This window comes from Vitis vinifera, chromosome 2, assembly GCF_030704535.1.
Source record: "Vitis vinifera cultivar Pinot Noir 40024 chromosome 2, ASM3070453v1".
Classification (NCBI taxonomy): domain Eukaryota; kingdom Viridiplantae; phylum Streptophyta; class Magnoliopsida; order Vitales; family Vitaceae; genus Vitis; species Vitis vinifera.
Genome location: NC_081806.1, coordinates 19850984 through 19877300, shown reverse-complemented (window position 1 = coordinate 19877300; position 26317 = coordinate 19850984). Strand labels below are relative to the sequence as shown.

Genomic DNA, 26317 nt, shown 5'->3' with positions numbered 1-26317 from the left:
AAATATGAAGTTATAATTAATGGGAAGTTAGATTTTTTGTTATGGTAATAATGGTTATAACTATGCTTGTTGCTTGAAAATATAAAAAACAAAATAAAATAAAATAAAAATTAAAATTAAAATCAATAATTATTTTTATATCCCACATTAAATTCATTTTTATCTATTTTAACTCTTTAATATAAAACTAAATAATTTATAATATTTTAAGTAATTTTAATTATATTTTATTTATAAAAAAAATCAATTCTCTTGACATATATATACTAGATCGAATCAAACGTAACCTGAGCAAATGAACTCCGGGAACTTCCGATATTTGCCCTTCGCCTGCAAACTCCATTCTCTCCTCTTTTTCCCTCTGAAACCCCTCATTTCACTATTTCGAAACCCTAACAAAGAAGTATAAGAAGAAGACGACGACCCATCTCAAAAGTCGCTTCGAACAGGTACTCTCTTTGATCAGCTGCACACAATCTTAACTGATATTTTTTTTTTCCTCAGAGAATTGTGTGTATATATTTTAGATTATGGTTTTTTCTGATAATAATCTGGGCGGGTGCTGTTTGGTGAGTTTAGCTTCTTGTCATTTTTATTTTTGTGAAATAATTTGCTGAAGTTATTCACTAAAATTGCTGATTTGATAAAGAAAAGGGTTTTCATTTTGTTACTGATTTGATTGTTTCTTATTATTGGGTCATAGAATCATAACAAAGAATTGTTGCTAAATTTATGGATTTTTGTTTTTTCGAAATAACTATAGTATACTTAGATGGAGTCCAAATCTTAACATGAGAAATTCTGCATAACTGCATGTTAAATTGTATGAAATTTCAATCTGTGGCTATATGTTTTTATCCACTTAAAATTAAACTAGAGAATATTGAAAAAAACTTTGAAACAATGTATATGAAAAGAAGCATTATTTGGAGTATCAACTTGTGCATAAATCACTAGTTGAAATTGTGGGTTGATATGATATGGGTGGAATTGGCATTAGGGATAGCAACCATGTCGGCCCTGGTATGAAGGAGGGTTGCCCTACTCTTCTTAGTGCATTATTGCCTTTGAACCAAAGTTGCCCCACTACATAAATTTTTCTAGAATCTGAAAAGAATTCATTGTAGGAAATTGATATTTAAATCGGTAGTTTAATGTAAGAGCAATGGAATTGTTATTCTACTTGGTGGTTATGTATTTCAGGATACTTCCTTGTTTCTAATAGCAGCTTTACTGAAATCCACTTAAAAAAACTGCTATTTTATACAGAGGTTTTTAAATTAGAAATGGGGTGTTGAGTTCAGAAGAAACAGCTGTTGCAAAAGTGGTAGTTGTATGGAAATTATACATTGATTTATAACGAAGGCAGTCTTGTGTATTTTCAATTGAACTGCTACTCTAAGTAATGGTTTCTACTTATTACTTTCTCTAGAGTTGCTAGTTTGAGTAATGGCTTTTGCAAAATTCATTTGACAAAAAGAGTCGTTGGTGTTTCATATGGAATCATGTTATTTGGCATGGTGTGGTGGCCATTAGTTTGGTAAATACTAAATAGTGTTTGCTACTATTAGAGGGGATTTTTGTTTTTTGTTTTTTGTTTCTGTCATTTTCTTCTAATTTGAGCAAAAACTCCGATTTTGTTAGCTGAAAAGTTTTATTTTCAATTATGTTTGATTTCCATATGGCTGTCATTTCTTTTTTTCTTTTGTGATTTTGTTCTCTAGTGCCTAAGTAAGTAGTTGGAAATCAAAGAAAAACTGAATTAGACATGCCCTTTGTATGCAGGGGCTGAATTATATCATGGGTTTGCCAAGATTTTCACGTCCTAAGGGAGTGGATGGCGAGTTGAGTCCTAATCTCTATGTGGCAAACTGTGGGCCAGCTGTTGGACTTTCTTTTGACACTATCGCTTCAGTGTTCAGTACCTTTGGAGAAGTGAAAGGGGTCTATCCAGCAGATGACAGTGGTGCTCGCGTTATTGTTTCTTATTTTGAAGAGAGTGCTGCTCAAGCAGCCTTAAAAGCATTAGATGGACATCCCTGTCCTGCTCTTGGAGGTCGTTTTTTGCACATTCGTTATTCAATATTTCAACCACCTAGCCAGGTACCACATCCTTACTTGCTGAGTCTTCTTTCTTTTAAGGCTACACTTTAATCTCTTCTTCTTGTGTTGCTTTTTGGTAGCTTCCCAATCATTAATTTGGATTGAGACATGACTAAAAAATTCTTCAGGTACCTCAGTTTTAGCTGTAAATTATGTTACACAAGACCATGAACAATTGGTCTGATCATCATCTGATTTGTTCCCACATAGGCAACCTCCTTGTTTGTTTATGAAGGATTTTAATGATTTGGCATGTCTCAATCTCTTTTACTGAATAAAAGGATGCAAAAGATGGATGTTCCTTGTCATTTGGTTGGATTCATCTTGAAATATGACTGGGCATGCTGAAGTCTTTGTGCAAGCACTTGAGCGTCTTGAAAAGAGCCCACTAGATGGAGCTGAACAATCTCATTAGTGGGTTCCATCAATTTACTTGTGGATCAGTTTACATCTTTTTAGTTGGTGTTTTGAGTTGAACCTTATTTTAATTTTCTGATTTTATGTTTCTCCTTCTGAGCTAGCTTTCCTAGGTCCCAAACAGGTTACATTAAAAACTTTAATTATTTGAAAGACATTTGACTGATTCAGCAAGTCATGAGACCAATTAATGGTAGTTGGTACTTTAGCTATTTCTACTTTAAGACAAACAAAGAGGCCCTATATTAAAAATAAATGGAGGACTAATGGAGGACTGATATTGAACCTTTATTTGGGCCCCTAGTATACCATAAAGGAATCACACAAGCTTGTAGATGGCAGCTTTTGGAAAAATTGTGATTGAATTTTTGCCTGCATTTGGAACTTCTTCTCTCCCTTTTCTCTCAGGGATTGGCACTTGGCTGTCCTAGGTGAAATTTCAGTTTGATCTATCACATCTACCATCAATCCTTTATTTGTGCATCAAAGTACATATTTATTATGTATGAAAAGCATGGCCACATTGTATCAGTTCTTGTCAGATATATCCATAGAATTTCCTAAATCAATTTAATATCATGATGATCAAAGTTTTAATCTAACAAAGGTTAAACCTTGTAGGCATTTGTCGGGTACTTAGTTTTGTAACTTTGCATGCTCTTTCAATTCTTTTGAACTGGATGGATTTCTTGTGTATACTTGTAAAGGTATTCTAATTTTTCTGACTGCATCAGCAGTTTGGTCATTTACATAATCTGGAGTAGGAAATTTTTGTAAATAAAAATGATTGTTGCTGTAATTACAGTGTGTGAATTCTTTAGAATCAACAGTTATTACTTAGGTAAATGGGAGTCATGAGATTCATAATGCATAGCTTCTTTGTGATTCCATGTGTTGCAGACTAGTGGTTTCCAGTACGTTGGTGTATTTTTTTGTGGCCCATGAATCAGTCTGCATGTTTATTTGATTCAAGTCAATGACGCATCACCTGTCTGTTTGGTTCAGGTCAATGATTCTGTACCAGTATCTTTGGTGGATTCAGAGTTGAACATTCCAGGCATCTACTTGTTGCATGATTTTGTCAGTGCTAAAGAAGAGGAGGTTTGACAGTTTTTCTTGAAGCAATTTTTAACTTTTGCCCTTTTCAGTTTTCTGATTTCATGTTTTAATTCTTCTGTAAGTTTATATCTGTAGAAGTTTGTTTGCCTGCATGTTAGGCATACACTAACTTTGTTTATTTTCTTCAGGAACTGCTTGCAGCGGTTGATAAGATGTCTTGGAAAAGTCTCTCAAAAAGAAGGGTCCAACATTATGGATATGAGTTTTGCTATGAAGTAAGTTACAAAATATTGCAGAAGTATCATCCTGCCACTTTGATTAGTTTAACATTGATTTGTAATTTGTCACTTTCCCCCCCTTTCTTCCTAGGATGCCAATACAAACTGAGATGGTTTTTTCTGGACCCTTTTTTAGTACGAGGAACTTTGTTATATTGCAATATTGGACACATTCTAGTTGCATCAAATGTGAGCATTTCTAGGGACACATGTTTGGCTGAAAGAATCAGCTATTGTTTTGCACCTATCTATAACTTTTACATCATTTAGCAGTGGGGATGCATCCAGTTGAAGCCCTCTGTGGTGAGACCTCTTAACAAATCATTCAAGGATCTTAGTTCCTAAATTTCAAGGATTTTACGTTGGACTTGACTGACCTCATTTTTATTTGTCTGTTTGTTTCCATATTCAAGTTTCCCTGATTGTGCTGCTTAGGATTAGGATATTCATTCTTACACTGCTTCTGATGATTTGGGACTTCATATGAAACTGTTTCTCCTATCTCTTTCTTTGTTTTCCCCCTAATTAGAAAATTCATGCATCTTTATATCAAGGGATGAGTACAGAGATGTGGTAGTGATTTCTAATTGCTAGTTAACAGTTGCAATTTAATGAAATAGATGTCTGATGTATATCTTATATTTGAATTTTATTTTACTAGTCAAATTTGTAAGAAAGCCATATGAATTATGTTATGAACCTGGTTGTGGAAACCATTGTAAGAAAGGTAATCCTACTTTTAGAGTTCTATATGAGAATCAAGAGGATTTCAGGATTGCATGTGGTTGTGGAAAGCATACTCAAGGAAAGTGATCCTGTTTAAATAACTGAATAAGAGAAATGATTGTGGTCTGGGAATATATCCAGCTGTCTCCATAGAGAAAGTCTGATTGGAGTGTGTGTGTGTGTGTGTGTGTGTATTTGAGCTTGTTATGTTTAATTTCTCTCTCTCTCTCTCTCTCTCTCTCTCTCTCTCTTCGTTTGGTGAGTTGATATGTCATGAATCATGATACCCTGCTCTTTGATCAGCTTGCTTAAGATATACAACTGACTTCGCTATAAGCTATTGTCAGTTTTTTTTAGTGAAAGGACAGACTATTGGCAGCTGTGTTTTGGTAACATTTGGTAAGATCAATTTAAGGAACTTATAACCTCAGATTATGGTCCATTAAATGGTCACATGGCAATTGATTGAACTGGCGAGCCCTGCTCAGTCTGTCGTAACACTTGGGTTAATAGGAAATTCATATCCAAGTAAGCCCTATGGTAGGCCCACTGATAATGTGTGTGAGTTAGCTAAGAGAACATCTCTCAAAATTAATCAAGAGACTATTTTCTTTATCAGAACAAGGAAAGATAAGGATGTCTTGGTTTCAAAGAAGAAGCTCCACCTTATTCTATGTGGCAGACATTCCTTGGGGAAAAGAGCATGTTAAAAGTAACCCATTTGGTGGTGAGAGTTGGACTATATCTCAAGAGCGTACTAAGAAAAAATGCCATACAGATTGCATCAATTGACAGTTGAGGGGTGGAATCCTGTCATATGTCCTAGGGAGAATTTCCTTTATTATACAGGAGCTCTCTTTGTTTCACGAGGAAGTAGAACATCCTAAAAGAGTAGTCTAAAGCTCTGTGGCAGAAAGAAGACCTATTTTGAGAAGAACCTATCTATTAGAAAAAGAAAGTGATTAAAGTCCAATAGGAAAAAGGTAATTATGAGTTGAATCCGATTCAATGACAGTTGGTGTTTGTATAAAAATAAATCCCTGGAAAATAATTTGTGGGTTTGATGATAAAATAAGGAGCCAACATCAAATGGCTTGAAATTTGCATTATTAGAGACAATCACAGCTGTAAATGGCTTAGCATACATGGATTAGTTGTAGTTTTTCCTTTAAATATTTTAATGTCTTTTTTAATGATCATTTCTTACATATGAAGAAGTTTTCTTGCTGTGTGATAATGTAAGGAATAATTATCTTATGATTCTTTTCTAAAGATTTTGCTGGTTTTGTGGGTTCCTTTGAGTAAGGGTCTTGAAAGGTCATTAAGCCACCTGTTATTTTGTGCCCCCTTTCTTGGAACAGACAAGGAACGTTAATACAAAACAGTATTTGGGCAAACTTCCATCATTTGTTTCTGCTATAGTTGAAAGAATCTCATCATTTCCCAACCTTGAATCTGCCGCTGATATAGTTTTGGACCAACTAACGGTATGTTTCAATATGTTTCTGGGGTCCCTAATTCTTTTTTTTTGTTCTCTGTAAATATGCAATTTTGAACTCTTGTGTCAACATTATTTTATGTTATGATAGAGGAGAATTTACTGTTACATAAAGAATAAACCAAACATTAGCACCATATGGCGGTTAAGCTCTATGTGGAGTAAAGATTCATGTGTTTATGTTTAAGACTGAGGATTCTCAAAAAATTTTGCTCAGGTTAACGAGTATCCACCTGGTGTGGGCTTGTCCCCACATATAGATACCCATTCAGCATTTGAGGGATTCATTTTCAGCCTCTCATTGGCAGGGCCCTGCATTATGGACTTCAGAAGATATACAGAAGGTGTTTGGCCTAAATCTGCCTCAAGCTCTGACATGAGTGTGGAATATCCTGACAAAAGCTCAAGTTTTTTAAGAAGGGCTATTTATCTTCCCCCCCGTTCAATGCTTCTGTTATCTGGAGAGGCACGGTATGCTTGGCATCACTATATTCCCCACCATAAGGTATATCTTATAATTCATGAGTTGTCATCTGTATTTATGCTTGAAGTTTCTCTTTAGTAGCTTCATAAGATGTTATATTTCCAATGAAATGGGAATTAAATCTATTTTTGACAAACCATAAACAGTGATCTCTGCAAATTGTTGATTCAGACCAGGGAAAAAACAAGTTTCCGTCTAGTGATAATTTAAGTTGGAATAGATATCTTGAATAAGTAGAAAGCTGTTTCTTATTTCATTTGGTAGTAAGTATACATGAGTATCCATTGGTTGGTTTGTTTGACTTGTCTGAATGACCCTCCAATATATGATTTCATAATCAGGTCATTTGATAAAAAATCTTGAAATGTACTGAGAAGTCCTCCAATGTGTAATTGTAGAGTACACAAGGATCAAGTACTGAAGTTGGTTTATGGCTGTTGCCTATCCGATACCCTTTGGGTCTTTCCCAAACCATGAATCAACATAATTAAAGATTAGAATTTGAAGGATTATGGATGTCAGGGTCAGGTTTCTTGCATGATGGTCCCTTTTACTGTAGTTAGGGGTTTGTTGAGGGTGATAAATGCTCACATCTTTGGAGAAAGAAAAATTCCTCAATGTGAGGAGAAAAACAATCGTTATTTGGGGACTTCATCTATTTATAATCTCCTTTTAAGGAATAGAACAGAACGGATAGGTTGATGAGGTTATACTAGTTTGGGATGTGTATAACCTGCTTAGAATTATTCAATTCTGTATTTCACAGAGTTTATTCAACCTGATTCCTGCATGATTTTTGGGGCTGTCCTTGCTTAGGGAAAACAACACTTGCTTTCCTCCCCTCCTTTTCTTAATTACACTTTTTCTTTACCCTCCTTAAGTTGCACTAAAGAGGAAAATATAGAGACAAAAATTTGTTACTTGTGCCAGCTTTTTAGTTCTAAACACAGTACAAAAACTCACCTCAATGAGGTCAAAGAATTTTATTAGGGTTTGATTAGTTCAGATTTTCATTTCTCAGGATGACAAAAATCTAAGCTTCAAAATTTTATTTCTTTCCTTTTCCCACCTTTCTCAACGAATGATATGAAGCTTCTACGTTTGTAATGTTTTACGTTTGATTATTATTAACATTTTGGTTTTATGTAATCTCATATGAAACCAAAATTGTTACCTCATCCTAAAAGATAATTGTGAACAAATTGTTTTACAGATCGACATGGTGAAGGACAGTGTGATCAGAAGAGGTCCGAGGAGGGTATCCTTCACATTTCGTAAGGTATGCGAGATTTTAGTTTATGATTTGTTCATGTACCAAACTGCTTTGTTTTAGAATTTTCTGATCTATTTTCCTTTTTTTCTTTTTTATATTTTATACATGCAATAGCCTTGAGACTAAGATAGTTTGACATACATTTGTGAGACAAATATATTGTCCAGTCACACATGAACCACATTCAGAGAGGTTAAGTGCCCCTACTCATCCCATTTTAACTAGTCCCTTCTAACCCATGGTTGACCCCACTTTACACTCCTAACTGTTGAATCTATAACATTCTTGGGCATTTCTAGATGATGAATGGCAGTTGATCCTTCTAGGATGCACTAGAAGAATGTGTAGCTTGTAATAGTCCTCATTTACTTTTCTGTATAAACATCTCATTTTTCATTTATACTAGAAAAGGAAGTGTGTATTCTACTTTTGCACAAAAAACAGTTTAGGGCTTCTTTGGTGCTGTTGTAGCTTCTAGTAGAAAGAATTCAAATTCAGAACCCTCTTCCTGACAGCACTACTGAAAAGCATCTCACTGTTAATTTCACTGAGAAGTGCTTTAGATCTTAGCCCCTTTTTTTGCTTCAAAATGCTTTATCTTTGCAATTAAGTACCATGTAAAACACTCTGAACGGTTTAAAGGAGCTTTTAGGCATTAAAATGGTACACCATCCCGAGGAAGACTTCCTAAATAAAAGTGGAGCAGCATCCATTTGATAATTTAGTGGGAATTACATCTTAACATGGTTTTGCCTCATTTTGGACCTTAAAACTCCATTTGGACTGTGACAAGTTTCAGGGAAGATATGAGGGAAAGGGAGAGGAAGCAAAGAAGGAAAGAAAGAGTAACAAACAAAGAATTAAAAAGTTTAAATGTTATAAACTTTTCCTTTCATGTTTCTCCAATTTTATTTCTCTTCTAAATAGAGATAAAAGAATTCTAAAATATAAGTTTTTAAGTAATCTTTATGTTGTTTTATTTTATTTTTAATGACAATTGAAACAAGAGAGCTGGAAGTTCCTTCATATATCTTTTTTTCCCTTTCCTTGGTACTTTCCATGATTCAAACGGAGTGTAGAGTGGTTCCTTGGATCTTTATGTTCTTGATTTATTTTAATATAGGTTGTTTTTTCCCCGCTATTAAATGGGAGTTGCTCTCTTTTTCCCCCTATCACTTTCCAAAATGGAGTGGCTTCCATTTTTGTGGTTCGGGTTTCATGATTCTGTGAAACCATAGTCTGATATTAGACAGATGCACACCCACCATATACTCTTCACCATGTGCGAGTTGTTACCTGTTTTTAGGAAACATAGAGCTGAAAGTTTCTGCTTGACCAGACTTGATCCGAAAGAGTTGAGACCTGAGACCAAGCCTAGGGCAAGGCTAAAGTGCCAAAAAGGCAAGACCTTTAAGGAGAAGCTGACCTAAGTCAAGACTGACAAGCTCAAGATGAGGAGGTAAGGTAGACTTAGAAGAAAGAAAGGCTTCATCTGCCCCAACCCCCTAATAAAGTCGAAGCCAACCAGTGATCTACCTAAAAGAATAACACAAAATTTTCGTCTTTTCCCTCAAGATGGTCAGTTGATTTTTCCTTAGTGGAATTGAAACAGCTGTTAACACCCACTTTATTGTGATTTTGTTTTCCTGTTGAACTTGATACTCAGCTGAGTTTTGTTTCATATGTTCTTCCTCTTCTTTGGTCCTTCGGTTCCTTTTTCTGTCATTCTTCCTTTTCTCAGTCTTACTAATACTCAATGAGGACTCTTACCATTTCTTGATACCACACACAAATAATTGCTTGCCTCTATGGTTTAATGTGATAATGCACAGATATGTAGAGAGTTGGCTGTATAATGAAATATGAAGCTAACTCATGAAGTTATTTTTATCTTAATCACGAGGAAAACGAATTGCTTCCATTTATTGCAGGTGAGAACAGGTCCTTGCCAATGTGAATTTCCTCAGTATTGTGACTCCCCCAGATAAGATGATCTTGTTATCTTACTGGTTGAAGAAACATACTTAGACATGGCAAATCACTGTCTAAATTTTTTAGGAGGCGTTCAGGGTGGCCAACCCGATTATTGGTCAGATTAAATGCTAGGGCACACAGTTTAACTATAAGTATCTGTTCTAAGGAGAAAAGGGAGCATGAAAGGTGCAAGCAGAGAGTAGAAAAGTTTTGGGATCGGCATTTCTAGGATTATTGCTTCTGTTGTTGTATTTGCAGGATAAGATGAAATGAAATTTCATGGCTATTGTCATTCAGATGAAAGAGGTAAAGTTGTATACTTGTTGAAACAAATGCCTTTATATAATTCAATGGGTTTTTTTTCCTCTCCATTGATCTCAACTTCCCAATTTAGAATAAAGATGCAGGATTTGATCTAATCCATGATATCGACCAAGTGACTTTATACATATCCATGGCCATTTTATGGAGAGACTGGATATGCTGTTTTTTCTTTTTTCTTTCTTTTCCTATTTCCCTTTTCAAGATGCTTATATTGTTGGGTGGCAACTTATTTTGAATCTTTCCAAGATACACAGAGCCACAATTTTCAGCAGCATTCATATTCTCTAAGGGGTGGTACTCTCCCCCTCAATTTTGCTGAAATGAACTGCACAATATTAGAGCCAATCTCATGTTAATTGACCTCTAATTCTAGTCTTCAAACCAAGACCCTTCAATAATTTCAAGTACTTGATGATAGGAAAGACAAAGCTTGCTATCATAGTGCATCACGTTCGATTGGGCCCCCTTAGCCCTGCGCTAACTAAAGCAGGTATGAAGTGTTTGGAAGTTGTGCACCATTGAGGGATGTACTAGTGGTACACAATGTGACCGTTAATAATATATGGAGGCGAGGGAGTGACCTTTATAGTACATTTGGCTATGTTTTATTTACAAGAAGTGTTTTTAGTTGAAGTAATTTTTTTGAAGATTTGTTTTTACAGAAAATATTATAGATGATTTTTTCATATTTTAAAAAATATTTCCTAAATTTTGTTAAATATCCCTTTTTTTTTTTTTTCAAAAATACTCTTTAGACTAAAAATGTTTTTTAGATTCACTGTTAAATGAACTCTTAATTGCTCACCTACTATATTATGAATAATCCTTCCAATTGTAATATCGAAAGATAAATACGAGATCTTCAAAAAATCCAAGGTAAAGTAATAAAGAACACCCTGTGGGGGGAATCATATATCATGACTTTGAGATGTATTTACCTTGTTAGGCTAACATGTAAAATGGTAGTGCAAAATCAAGGTGTCAACAAGACCAAAATTGCTCTTCTCAAGTCATGATGTTGGCCTTAATTTCTAGTTCAAGTCAATAGTCAAATTCTATTTCCACTAAAGCCTTAATTTTTCACATTCTTTAAACCTAAACTTCTACTTGGGTATTTTTGCTAACTATATAATGGATTTTGGTTTATTCATAAATTTTGGTCTAGGGCAAACTACATAAATCATATATATATATAATAAGCTTTTAGTGTGTCATTAGGTACTCATAATTTTTCATTTTAAGTAATAGAAGAAGTCATTGCCTTGCAATTATTGAGAAGAATAAAAGACTAAGGTTGCGTTTGTTTTTTTAGTTTTTTGTTGAAAACAATTTATTTTCAAACTTTAAGTTATTAAATTTTTTTTAATAACTTATTATAAACTTTTTGTTGAATAGAAAAAACCTAAAATATTTTACTTTTTTTAAATAAAAAAAGTAACATGTTGATTTTTCTTTACTTTTAAATATTTAATACAAATAAAATATTAAAAAAACAAACATAATACTTAACATTATCAAACATTAAAGTTCTATTTAGAATTAAGTAAAAAAAAAAAATATCACTTAAATGTATGTTGAGAAAGTAGTAATGAAAATAAAAATAAATTGATTTTATTACATTTTATTTACCATGAAAAATAATAAAAAATTTTAAATATAATTAAAATTGATTAGAAACTTATATATTTTTAAATTATTTAATCTCTATAAGAAAGTGAAAAAACATGTAAATATAATTTAATAATTTGAACTTCACTTTTTCTTTTATTATATTTTTCTTCTTTTGAATTTTCTCAAATTTTCCAAGAACTAAACACGGGGTAAGTGAATAACTCAATGAATTCCAACTTACACAAAGATCTTATGCCATAGGGTAGGTAAAGGATTCTTTAAGCAAATGGTCATAATGTTAGACATCTTCAATATGAAATGGTCCAAATCAAACATAGTAGTAAATTAGTAATATCAATACACTTCCTTCCCAAGTGGGTCCCATGCCTTCTTTTGCCAGGAAGAACACCTGCATCATGCCAAACAAGGAGAAAGGATAATATCATAGTGTAAAATCCCAAATTTGTCTTTGTTGATTTCAATGCAAGTCCATCCATTATCAGCCTAGTTACTCTTGGTCATTACAATTTTGGCTTTCTTGATTTTGACCCTTTCACTTTCAATTTTTGTTTTTGTTTTTTGTGTTTATCTTTATCTCTATTTTTATTTTTACTTTTATTTCGTATTTTTATTTTAAAATTTTAAATTTTTATGTTTTTATTTTATTTTATTCTTTTTTTTTTTTTTTTTACTTTTACCTTTTATCTTCATTTTGAAAACTGCACTTTTATTTTTACTTAAATTTTTTATGTTATTTAAATTTTAACTTTTACCTAGTACTTTTATTTATTTTTTTATCTCAAATAAATAAGATTTTGTAAGAAAAGAGTTTTCGAAAACTGTTTTTGAAAACTGCTCTCTAAAATTTTATAAAACAAAAGGTTGTTTGAGATTCTAAAATATTCTTTACCTATTTTCTATGTTTTTAAATATGTTTTAAAACCACTTTTATATATAATGATTTATTTTAAATCATTTTGCATATTTGTATAGTTATTTTTAAAATAATCCTAAGAAAATAAGTGAAAAAACTGAAAACAAGTAAAAAATGTTTTCTGAAAAATTTTATTTTTTAGTTGTAAAATATGTTTTTTTCTGTTTTTATGTTCTAAAGAATAGAAAATTATAATAAGAAATTGTTACCAAACAAGATTTAAGTATAAAATCAATTAAAAGTAATTTTTTTTTTTCTAAAATTTTCTATGATATGATTATATGAGAATGGCATTATTAGTAAATAAAATTTTAAAGCTAAATATAAATTCTCATAATGTGAATAATTAAATAGCACACAATTTAATACAATTATTTAATTTATTTTTAAATTAGACATTATTTAACTAAGTCTCAAAATTAAAAATATATATATATATTCAAACTCAAAATCAAAGAGAACATACAATTTAAAACAATTATTTAATAATTAACATTATTAGAAAAATTAATATTAGAAATGATGAAAGAATGAAAAATAAATAAGATTTTGTTGCATTACAAAAATTAAATTAAAATTTAAAAATTCAAAATTAAATTTATCTTGGTGTACAAAGTTTCTATTTTATTTTTTATTATATATATTTGGGGAAAAAAACTAAGGGGGGCATATTTAAAATTCTCCAAAATTGAAGTCAGCATCCAATGGAAAACAAAAAATTGTCCAAGATAGAGTGGGCTTTTGGCATATTTTTCAAGAAGTTAATTTATTTTCTATATTATTAAAACTTATTAATTCCAATTTAATAATATAAAGATAAAAGAAAATTCCCAAAATCTCTCAAACATCCCAATGCTTTTTTTTTCTCCCTCTATTGCATTATCTTTCAACCTTTTAACCACCTAGGACTATTTCTCCTACATATAAAAAATAGTCACAATATGTATTGTGTGGACCCTGCATTTCGGCTCATGCGTTTCCCACTCGATGGGGAGCTCAATTTTTATTTTAAAAAATGATTTTATTGATTAAGAAAAATGACTTGGAGTCGCCACTTATTTTTATTTTATTTTAAAAGAGTAAACAAAATAAGAAAGAAAACCCTAAGTGTGACTCCTTATTTTGGAAAAGGTGATCTAAAAAAAACCGGATCGGGTTCGGGGGTCAAGTTACTTATCGAGAATGTACGGTAAAAACCGTAGCACCCCTCTAAGTCCCTAAAGTCGGGTCTCTACTAATAAAATTGAAGCAATCATGACAATAGATGAGTAAATCAATGAATACCCAGAATAAATCATGTACATGTGAGAATCGGGACATGTATAGACGACGACTAGAGAAAAAATGGGTACATACCTGGGCAACGAGCCACCATACGCTATCAATAGAGAGGGTTAGTGCACAATTTAGGAATAATTTCATGCATGTCAGAGAATATGATAAATCAATCATGTATGATAATCAAATCAAACAATCAATCAATCAATCATAAAGTCACCCATGTTGGGCCCCCACCAAAGCCCGTTTATTTTGCATAAATTAATGTCACAGATTCCATTATTCTGGAATTATGAAAAATTCATTCATGCTTATTAGAATCAAGAGGAGCAGAAGATCGTTTGAAAACCAGAGCGGAATTAAAACTATTTGAGAGAAAATTGGATTTTTGAAATTTATTTGAAAAATTGGAATCTCGAAGATTACTGGAAAATTGGAGTTTTAAAGTTTATTTGAATATCAGAATTTCAGAGATTAAATGTGAGAATGAGAATTTTAGAAATTAAATTTGAACGAGATTGGAATTTTGAAAATGATTTGAGAGTTCGGGATTTTAAATGAGTGGATAAGTGGATGAGTGAATAAGTAAATGAATAGAATAATAACGATGGTGAAATAATAAAGATTAGGTAAATAATTGCGAAAGATGGAATTTTTAGAGATTGGAGATTAAACTTAGAAATTGAAAATTTAAGAATTTATTTAGAGATGAGATATTTGATATATGAATAACTGAATAAATAAATGAATGTGATAACATTAATAACGAGAATGATCATTAAACAACGGTATATGAACGGTGGAGCTTTTGAGATTGGAAATTAGATTTGGAAGTCGGGTTCTGAAGAATTAAACTTTAATGATTAGAATAAATAAATAAATATGGAATAATAATGCTAATTAACGAAAATAATATTTAAACGAATAGTGGAATTTTTAGGATTGAAAATTAGATTAGGACATTGAATTTTTTAAGGATTGGACTTTAAATAAATAAATAAATATGAGATAATAATTCTAGTTAACGAAAATAACATTTAGACGAATAGTGGAATTTTTAGGATTAAAAAATTAAATTAGGGTATTGGATTTATGAAGAATTAGACTTTAAATAAATAGATAAATATGATATAATAATTCTAATTGACGAAAATAACATTTAAACGAATAGTGAAATTTATAGGATTGAAAATTAAATCAGGACATTGGATTTTTGAAGGATTAGACTTTAAATAAATAAATATGGGATAATAATTCTAATTAACGAAAATAACATTTAGACGAATAGTGGAATTTTTAGGATTGAAAAATTAAATTAGGACATTGGATTTTTGAAGGATTAGACTTTAATGAATGAGATTTTTTTAAAAGAGGATAAATAAATACATACGAAATAATAATAACAATTAACAAACATGATATTTAAATGAACAAAATTGGACAGTGGAAATTTTGAGATTGAAAATTAAATTAGGACATTGGATTTTTTAAGGATTGGACTTTAAATATATAAATAAATATGGAATAATAATTCTAATTAACGAAAATAACATTTAGACGAATAGTGGAATTTTAAGGATTGAAAATTAAATTAGGACATTGGATTTTTGAAAAATTACTTAAGGACCTAAGTTTTGAAAATAGGATTTAAAGTTTAGATTGTAGTAAATTCATCGAGACCAACATAAGTTAATTATATAAAAATTTTCATTTATGGTGATTAGACATAAGTAAAGAAGGGAAGGTGAAATATAAATTATTGAGTTTCAAAAACGATATTCAATCCTAATAATTTGTCCTTCGGTTATGGTTAAGTTGAATTAAAAAAAAAAAGGTAAAAATAAAATAAGATGGAAATAAAAATTAAATAATAAATTAATAAATTACGAAGATTAGAGGCTTAAGGATTTTTTTAGAATTGAGGCAGCCAAATGGGCTAACTCAACATGGACTTGGGCCATGAGGGTGGCTGGCATGGGGAGCATGAGGCCCTCCATCAACATGCTTGGGCCTGGGCTCCTACTCAAGCCCAATATCCGTCACCATGGGCAAGCCCAAGACTCCATCTCCTTCACAGTCCGCCCCTCCACCTGGGAAACATCTCCTAGAGGAAGCTTCCACCACCGGCGACACGATGGAGAGAGAAGCGGTGGCGGCAGTCCGGCGGCATCCAGAAGACGTTGCCGCTGTCGCTGGTGACCGGCACGACTGTCGACATGGTCGGAGCAGTTTGAGGCGAACCAGGTGTCGGCGTCGGGGAAGAATCCGCTCGCGACCTCGAGGCGCGACTGCTACCGGCTTGGTCAGTGAAGGGAAAGTGGCAGGTCAATGAGCGATGGAGGAACTCCAACTAGCTGTTCGACTCACTTGCCTTTCTCTAGCAAACATGATGTATCTCTATGGACACCCCCTACTGCCAAAGATGCATTATCTACATCCTTTCACCGTGAACCAACTAGATAGCTTGAGATGCCAGGCCATGAGCATTGTGGCAGTGAGGCTTGGCCGCGCTAAGCCACCGTTATGGAAAGAGGTTGTGGAGTACATGCTGGATGTGGATTCCCGCATGTGGATGGGTGAGTTTGGAAACTCAATGCAGGCTATGGATGAACTTTAGGGACCATGCATGGAAAAAAAAATGAGGGAAAACGAATGAGAAATGAGCTACAGGAACTGTTCTCATATGATAACCTGAAAAACATGTTCTATAACATGCGATTCTGACTTGCTCTTTTGAGCCAAATGATGAAGGCTATTTGTCATCTTCCAGTACATTGTACAACAAGATCTCTTTAAGAGCCTTGTTGTTATTGGTATGATGATCACGCTCTAAATTCAGCAGATTGAGTTCATTTGTAGGCACAGAAGAGGCTTTGGCTAGGGCATTCACAGCACCAACATTCTCATGATGGTTCCGCTTAAGTTTATTCTCTCTAGAAGTCCCAATGCAGTCCATATAGCTTTCCGGGCACCCGAAAATTCCCAACTGCATGGAAAGTGGCCCTCCTAGGAACACGCCGAACAAAATAGCCGACCCAACAAACGGTCCACCCAACTGTGATGCTTAGCTCCTCAAACACCAGAAACAGAGGAATAAAAATAGGAATAGGAGCCGAAATGGAAAATGAGAGAGGAATGAATAGGAAATCATGCAAGACATGAACGTGTGGAACCTCATTTCAAGTGACATTCAGGGGCTAACATAGGTGAAATCAAAAGGAAGCAAGAGTGTGATCTTGATACACCAAGTTACGGGAAAAATCTAAAAAAAACAGAGCATGCACATCCAAAATCCCACAAAACAAATGAGTGGCCTGTAATATCCACACCAATCAATAAATCAAAAAAACTCAAAAAAGAAAGAACTGAAAATGAAAGCTAGTCAAGAGGGAAATGAGAAATAAGGAGCTCGTGAAAAATCATACCTGGAATGCTTCTTTTAAGCAAAGGGTGGGTTGGTTTCCTGCTCTCCTCTCTCAGCTCTCTCCTTTTTCAAGACTAGCTTTTCTTTCTTTCTAAGCTCTTCTCTTCCCCCCCTAAAACCTTCTCATCTCTGTTTCGTTTGGCTTCCCCCCCCCCCCCCCCCCCCCCCAGAAAATCCCCCGAAGCTCCCAACCTCTCTCTGCAACCCGGAAATCCCCTGTTTCTATCTTCCGCAGCAAGCCATTACCAACTCTACTATTGTCCGATCAGCCAGCATGTCCTCCTCAACTACTACCATGGCCGGCCATGCCTCTTTGCCACACTTCCCATGCGGCTGCCTTCATGCATAGGGCCCCCCCCCCCCCCCCCCCCCCCTCCTCACTTCAAAAAATGACTAAATTCCACTCCCGGGTGATTTATGAAAGGCTCCTTTGCTTCAACTTATAAAAATAAAAAGGTAATAATAAAATCATATCATTGAACCAATACACTTGGTTTAAAAATAGGGGGTCTACATATTGATTGAAGACTAATTAATTACCTATTGAAAACAAAAATGTACTGATTAAATATTAGCTTTATATGATATCTAAGACAATGTATATTGATTTTATTAATTTTAAGATGCATCCCTTCTTACTTGTTGAAACATAGATCAAAATCCTATTCCCCTAAAGCATATTTACACTCATCTGTTAATAATTGACCATTCCAAAACTTCACATGAATGACTAATAAGTCCTTAGTTCCTTGCAAATACCTAAGGACCTTTTTAGCAGCTTTCCAATGTTGACTCCTAGGATTGCTCAAGTACCTTCCCAACATGCCCACAACAAAAGCAACATCAGGGCGTGTACATACATGAGCATGCATAAGGCTGCCAACCAAAGATGATAAGGAATGGTTCTCATTTCCTCTCTCTCATCATCATTTTGAGGACATTGAGCCTTTGAAAATTTATCACCCTTCACAATTGGCGCTTTAGTAGAACTACAGTTGTGCATATTGAACCTCTTCGATATCTTCTCAATATAGGTTCTTTGAGACAATTTAAGCACCCCATTAGCCCTATCACGAAGAATCTTTATGCCCAAAACAGATACAGAAATCAAATTCCTCCTTAGTGAGGGAATGTAAGCAACATCGTGTAACAGTACAAAGATTTTGGTGGCCAATCTTAGTTTTATCATGCCAAAAAATTCTACTTTCACTTTGCTTCCATTACCCATGTACACAAATTCTTCATGCTTTGACGGCCTCATTTTCTTTGTCATCTCCTACAAAGAATTAGTAACATGAATAGTGGCACCAGTATCTAATCACCAAGAATTGACATGAACATCAACAATATTAGTCTCAATCATGTTTGCATTCAAATCAACCACAACCACAATTTTACCCTTCTTCTTTTTCTCTAGCCAATTTTTAAACTTGAAGCAATCAACCCGCTTATGCCCAGCCTTATGACAAAAGTTGCACTTCCACTTGAATTTCTCATTCTTTGTACCATTAGATGAAGCAGATCCATTAGGGGCTCCTTGATTCGAATTCTCCTTCCTCTTGAATTGTTTAGAGCCTCCAAAATTCTTGTGTTGAGGTTTTTTCTTCATATTGCTCCCATGGTCAATAACAAGAGCAATGGAGTGAGTCTCATTTTTCTTCAGTGAGACTTCATGTTGCACCACAATGGACATCAACTCTTCCAAAGTCCATTCTTCCTTCAAGGTATTATAGGTCAACTTCACTACATCAAAGGAAGCAGGAAGAGACTCAACATCCATATGACCCTGCAAAATCTAGACTTGGCTTTGAGAGTTGATGAGCCAAGTAAACCCATTGATATGAACTCTGCAGATGAAAGATCCTTTTATGAAAAATGGGAGCACTCCAATAGGAGTTGTCTGATGGTGATGAAATACACTATGGATAAGTTCATTAAAGAATGTGTGCTAAAGACAGAAAAGGCTAAAGATTTTTTGGAATATGTGAAGGCCAATTATACCGTTCTTTCTTCAAGGCATTATAGGTCAACTTCACTACATCAAAGGAAGCAGGAAGAGACTCAAGTATCAGCCATTTTAGGAATTTCTCACTTAACTCCACTTTCATCTCATTTGCCTTGTTGAAATAATGCTTTAGTTTGATGATGTGATCTCTAACCACACCTACTCCATCATACACAGTGGTTGTGAGAAGCTTCAAGTGAGTTGTCATTTCTGCCTTATCAGTCTTGGTATAATTGGCCTTCACATATTCCAAAAAATCTTTAGCCTTTTCTGTCTTTGGCACACATTCTTTAATGGACTTATCCATAGTGTATTTCATCACCATCAGACAACTCCTATTGGAGTGCTCCTATTTCTCATAAAAGGATCTTTCGTCTGCAAAGCTCATATCAGTGGGTTTAGTTGGCTCATCAACTCTCAAAGTCAAGTCCAGATTTTCCAGGGTCATATGGACGTTGAAAGACTCAAACCATTCCTCAAAATTATTTCCTGTAAGAGGCTTGATGGTAGACAATTGCAGAGTAATACCAGGATTGCTAGTAGCTAGAAAATAGCAAAATAAAACAATATGCATGTTACTACAAAATCATGTTATTTGCTAATTTCCAGAATTACTCAATTTACCAATAGCTTGGAATTTTGAAAATTCCACAGCGGTAAGGACAAATAATTATATATCACAACCAAAATGCACTAATTTTAATATCGAAAGGGCAAAGAAAATTAGTACAGTTTATAATATATAATTAATTTCCTTCACCAATCTAAGCATCCTACCAAGTATTATAATCATCGATATGACAATTAAAATAATAAAACAACCAAAATGTGAGAGATTAAATATTTCAACGAAGACAATTTGACACATATAGGATCGCGATAGGCAACCACATATATGTTCACTATTGTCATGATGAATTCAAAATATTTCAATTTACACAACTTGACACACTTAGAATTGTGATAGGCAATCACACAAGTGTTCTTCAATGTCATAATAAATTGAGATATTGAACAACATAGCTTAGGACAACATTATTGGTATAACACAAAAATTATACCCAAAAGAACAACAATAATAATAATAATTGTCCCAATAAATCCAAATTTCATAAATGCATAATAATTTCAACATATGCATTATCATTCCAAGAATGCCAAGAGAAACAAAAAAAAATTATTTTTTTTTTTAAATTATGATGTCATGATGACGTCGTCATCTTCTTCACGGGCTGAACAGCTCTGGTTCTGGCTGTACAGATTTGGAGAAGGGAAAAAAAATTTCGGCCAAAAAATTATGCAATTTCCGACGCAAACAACCGGTTTTCCATCATCAAACATTAATCCATCAATCTTGACTAAAAATTTGCACAAAAACGCATAAATGAAGAGCCATGAGAAACCCTAGTTTTCGAAATCCCATCAATTGAGTTCCAAAAAAACAAAAAAAAAAAAAATTATTAGTTTTCCTCCAAAAGGTGTTTTCTTCAAGTCTCCAATTGCTTCAAAATGAAGAATTAACATCAAACGAAAAAAGCCCCAAAAATTGACTTCGGGAAAACCTTGATTAATCCAAAAATTAAAAAAAAAATTGTAGCTTAAATGTCATCCATGGTTGCTCTGATACCAATTGATGAAAAATTTAAACCGTAAACAGGATCTCATGAAAGACATTAAAGCATACAATAAAAATTGGGAATTGAGAAAAACTGACCTTTATTAATCCCATAGAAAGTCATTCTTGTATTCTTTTGATGTTCAAGGATGCGTTCAATTCGTGAAGAAGAAAAACCCCGGGTTCAATTGGCTCTTCCCTTTCAACACCCAAAATAACTGTGTGCTCTAAAGAGTTCGTTCGTGCAGTACGTTCTCTTCTCAATCCCAAAGAGAAAAACATAACAAAATAGGATAGTCACCTTGCCTTTTTCCCTTATATATATAAATAAAAATAATTCATATATATTACATATCACACATACACAATTTGGACCACTTGACTTAATGGGCCAGTCAAGTGAATTAAGGTGAGCTCATAGAAATCAAGCAATAATGTGTCCAGCCCCATTATGGACCACAATACAAAAATTAAATTAACATTGATTTATGACATTATCAAATTGATTATGTAAGTCCACACATAAAAATTCCAACAAAAATGTGAGACCAAAGTGTAGCATGCCTTTAACATAGCGAAAAATGCGTTTGACAACAAGAAATTGGTCTTCAGTTGGGGAGTGGAGAAATTGACTGACATAGTTGACAACATGAGAAATATTCGGACAGGTGATGGTCAGATACTAGAGAGCACCAACAAGAGATCTGTAAAGTGTAGGATCCGAGAACAAAGGACCATTAGCAGACAAGTGTTGTGAAACAACCATGGGGGTGTGAATAGGTTTGTTGTTAAGTAGCTGAGCTCGTGTGAGAATATTCCATGCATATTTTAACTAGCTGATGAAGAGGTCGTCAAAGGTGGTCGTTGCTTCAAGACCAAGGAAGTAACTGAGAGGACCCAGATCCTTAGTGGCAAACTCAGAATTGAGTTTGCAAGTAAAATTGTCAAGAAGAGATGAGTTGTTGCTTGTAATAATGATGTCATCAACATAGAGAAGCAAATAGATTATGTCAAAGTGCTTATGAAAAACAAATAGTGATGTGAACAGCAAGCAAACCAAGAGAGATGAGCAACCTATCAGCCATTTTTGGAGAGAAAGAGAGAGAGAGAGATCTAGAGTCCTATAGAATAATGTTGTATGACTGGTTTCCAAATATGTGGTTCAAATTAATTTCTTTAGGCAACTACTAGCAATTATATCTAGCTAATTCCAAAATAGTTTTTGTCCTCTCCTTTTTAAAATAAAACAAAAGGAGAAATTAAAATTGAGGGTGACATTTGCATTAAGGAACATAATTTCCAACTTTTAAGCTACTAACTTAACTCAAAAGCTCAAATGATGTTTGAATAATTGAGGTAAAATACTAAATTCTAGAACATGATCAACCATAAACCCAAAATTTTGATACCATTTTATCAATTTCATCCAAAAAAAATGAAGTTATTACCTAAGAAATTAATGGTAGAGATCATGTCGACTTTAGCTAAAATCTTGCTAATAATATTATCCATACATATAATATTAAACAATTTTTTTTTAAATAGAGAAAATTTATTTAAAAAACAAATAATAACTTTGAGTTTCTAATCCTTTAATTTTAAATTTGGTTCTCCTTTTAAATAAATAATAAAAATTTTGAAAGTATATATTGATTTTGGTATTATCTTATTATATTTAATTTTCCTTTTCAACGACTTAACTAGTTTTATTAAAATTTTGAACATTACGGTCTTGAAAATGCAATGAAAAATGGTAGTAACTTCTATGTATATAACCTTGGCCTATTTGAGGGGTCTATCCCTAAGAAAATCATTCTTGATACTACTTTCTCACAAAATTAATGAAAATTTGAGTAGCAACTAATTAATATTATGTGACCTTATTAGAGTATTGTTCATCATGAAATAAGAAAAAGGGAACTTATGATTTGTATAAATGGGAAGTATTGCTTAGAACTCTGATTTCAATGTTCTCAACTTATTATTTGAAATGTGTGATGTATGTGTATTTAACAATTTTTGTAGTAGAAGGATGCCTACCATTTTAGCTTATATCTCATGTGTTTTTGCATGCAATATAGCATACAATGAGCCACCTTGCTTTAGGTCATGATACATTTGAGGGCAACTACGATTCACTACTTTATAATTTTTATCCCTTTTATTGAATAGATATCATTGTGAAAATTTAAAGATTTTGACGGTGTTTGCTTTTAAAATCAATCAAAAAAACAAATACCACCTCTGTGAATATTTAAAATTGGCTTTTCAATTGCAAAATATATTTTTTTTTACTTTCATCTTTAAGAAAAATAACACAATTCATATGGTTAGGGTGGTTTTCAAGAAAATCAAATCAAGTGACATACAAACCATTGAATCTTATGAATCTTAAAAGTACAATAAGTTGTTCGAAGCTATTGAAATAGTTTAGTGTAGCCATAAATATTTCTGCAAAGAGAAGTAATTTATTTTAAGGAGTGACAACCCTTTTTCTTTTGAATATTTGTAATAAATTTAACTTTCATAAAAGTAATTTCAAATTTTGTGTGAATTTACACTTAACTTTGATGAGTATAATTTCAAATTTTGTGTAAATTTACATTCACTCCCCAAAATTCTTAAAGTCCAATCAGCAAACTTATCAAATTTATGATAGCAACTTTATCTATCAAAAATTAATCTCGTGTATGTTCATTTTAATATTTTATTTAAAATATATTTCTAAAATGGATTTCTCAATTTTGAGTTCATATATTAGAGTCCAAGTATTCTCTTTGGGATGAAATTGAATTTTTTTTTTTTTTTTTTTCAAAACTCATAAGTTAAAATTTGTCAATATTTTAATTATATATAATAATAGATTAGAATTATAATTTGATATCTTTGATATCGCCTCCAAAAATAACATAATCACTTAAAAATATGTTCATTTTTATACCCGGAATGGAGAAAAAATGCTAGAATGTCAACAGGTGTTTATTATTGAATTCACCTAACCCGATAGTACCCATTTTGAGAACGGGCGCCAAGTTTTAAATCTGTGAAATTGTATAAAATGGAAATACATTCAAATTATAATTTTTATTTTCTAAGTTTTCTATAGGGTATGTTCTGATTGTGCGCCATAGTGGGGTAGGTTTTGATTGTGTCATTTGAATGATCATTTCATAAACACATGGCAATAAATATATATGATGGTGGATGTGTAACGCCCAAAAATTTTTATATAGGGATAAGATAGGAAATTTATAATAATAATAATAATAATAGTGAATTAATTATTTTACTAAAATGAAAGAGAGGTAAAAAGGTAATTTTCCTAATAAATACCCTAGGTATAAAAAAAAAAAAAAAAAAAAAGGGAAAATCCTTTCTATTCTTCTCTTAATTTTCATTCTTATTGGCAGAATGTCAGAGGACATAAGATTTTCGGATCTAGGGTTTGAAGAACAGATTTCTCTAGGTAAGATTTTTGTTTCCTAATTCTTAGATCTTATTTTAATATATTCGTTATATTTTTAACCTTAGGTAGAAAACCCCAATCTAGATTAGGGTTTGTGTTTCTTAAAAAAAAAAAAAAAATTAATTTCGTGGTGGATGACGTGTGATAGTTGTGGCAGAGTGAAGCCCCGTAGAATTAAGAATTAAAAATAAATAAATAAACAGCAATGGGAATGTGTGGATCCGTTGGGTGTGGAGCGTATGTTTTCTTATTTAATGTTTAATGGTTGGTGTGTGCCGGAGATGGTAGGATAGGTGTGGAAAGTGAGGTTTTGAAATAAATAAATAGAAGAAAAAAAAAACATATGGTAGAATAGTGATTAAAAAGAAAATGTGGAGATCATGGAGACATACTGTGTGTGGGTTTGGTTATGTGGTTGAAAAGTCAATGACTTGTGATATTGAGGGTGGAAAAGAAAAAAGATATATTGAGGATTGTAGGATAATCTTATTAAAATATGAAGTAGGTAGTAGGAAAAGTTGGAATAAATAATTAAAGAAATAAATTCTTATGTAAAGTGATGAAAGAGATTATTGTAAATAAATATTTTTAGGAAATTCAATTTAGTTTAGGAAAGAGAAATAAATTATTGAGGATAAATTGTTAATGGTTAAAAAGTTGGAAAATAATTTTTGTAATAATAATATTGACTTAAAAATAATAATAAATAAATAAATTCTAGGATTCCCAAACCTATTTTAAAATGAATAGTCAATAGTGTTGATAATACCTTTTTGTTATGTTAGGTGAGAAGTAAATTTTGGAGCCAAACTTTTCAAGATTTGGAGTGCTTATTTGAAGTAAGGGAAATTAATGCAGTTGTTAAATTTTTCTTTAAAATAATTTTATATATTATTTGAAAACGTTTGAGTTATATTCCGTTTTATGCATGGATCAAACCTGTTTTGCATGAAAAGTACGTTAGAATTTTATATTTTGTTTTTGACAAATAAATGTGGAGATATTATATGTTGTAAATTTGAATAAATGAAATAAATATTTGACTCTGGTTTGTTTGGCCCTTGTCAACGGGATATAATAGTTGACTTTTGATTTTTGGCCCTTGTCAATGGGATATAATAGTTGACATTTACATCTCTTAGTGGGAAATGTAATTGATTTGAACCCCAACCTTTAGGGGTTTCGGTTAGAGGTTACTACTACTAGTAGTGTTTGGTTCCGTCCACCTTAAAGGAACAATTTGAGGCTAGCTACCCATTTGAAAAGTCTCACCTAACTGGGCACTATTTGATGTTTGATGACCAGAGTAAATAAATTATTGGAATGTTTTAACTGAATTTGATATGAAAATGTTTGAATCATAAATAAATGCATACAATTAGAAATTTTGAATGTATTGGCAAAAAAAAAAAAAAATTAACTCACAGGTTTATGAAAATGATTGATTACAATATCTCCTATTTTGCAAGTGAATTTGAAATATTTGATCCATGAACTACATTAATGTTTCTTATTGGGTTGTGAGTTCATTCCTATTTGTTGACTACTTTTCAGGTACCCTTAGTTCAGGTGAGGAGTGATGACTAGGCTGAGGAATGGTCATCATTAGGATTTGACTTAGGATTTTATATTGGATTTTATTTAACTGTTAATTATGTTCATTTAGATCTTTTGGTATTTGGAAGCTATTTGGATATTGATTCTTTAAATTTTATGTTAGTTCAAAGTTGAGTTTTGGAGATTTTGAAATTTGTTTTAGTACTTGAATTGTTTAAGTTTGCAAATATTTGGACAATGGATTTTGGATAGTGGATGTTTTAGTTTTAAAATCGAATTTTGAGGATTTTA

The 26317-nt window shown here is 32.6% G+C and overlaps 1 protein-coding gene across 2 annotated transcripts; it reads left to right on the top strand.

Annotated features, from left to right (window-relative positions):
• Positions 1-275: 275 nt before the first annotated feature.
• On the top strand, positions 276-10183 carry LOC100252728 (alkylated DNA repair protein ALKBH8 homolog). 2 transcript variants are annotated; one of them, XM_010646301.3, is made up of 8 exons: positions 284-449; positions 1786-2103; positions 3526-3621; positions 3768-3854; positions 5945-6070; positions 6299-6586; positions 7779-7844; positions 9770-10183. In XM_010646301.3, exons 2-8 carry the CDS (start codon positions 1801-1803, stop codon positions 9824-9826), a joined length of 1023 nt encoding a protein of 340 aa, XP_010644603.1. In that variant the 5' UTR covers positions 284-449; positions 1786-1800; the 3' UTR covers positions 9827-10183. The 2 variants fall into 2 exon arrangements, with proteins under 2 accessions (XP_010644612.1, XP_010644603.1); XM_010646310.3 differs by lacking the exon at positions 5945-6070 and having other exon boundaries at positions 276-449.
• Positions 10184-26317: the final 16134 nt, after the last annotated feature.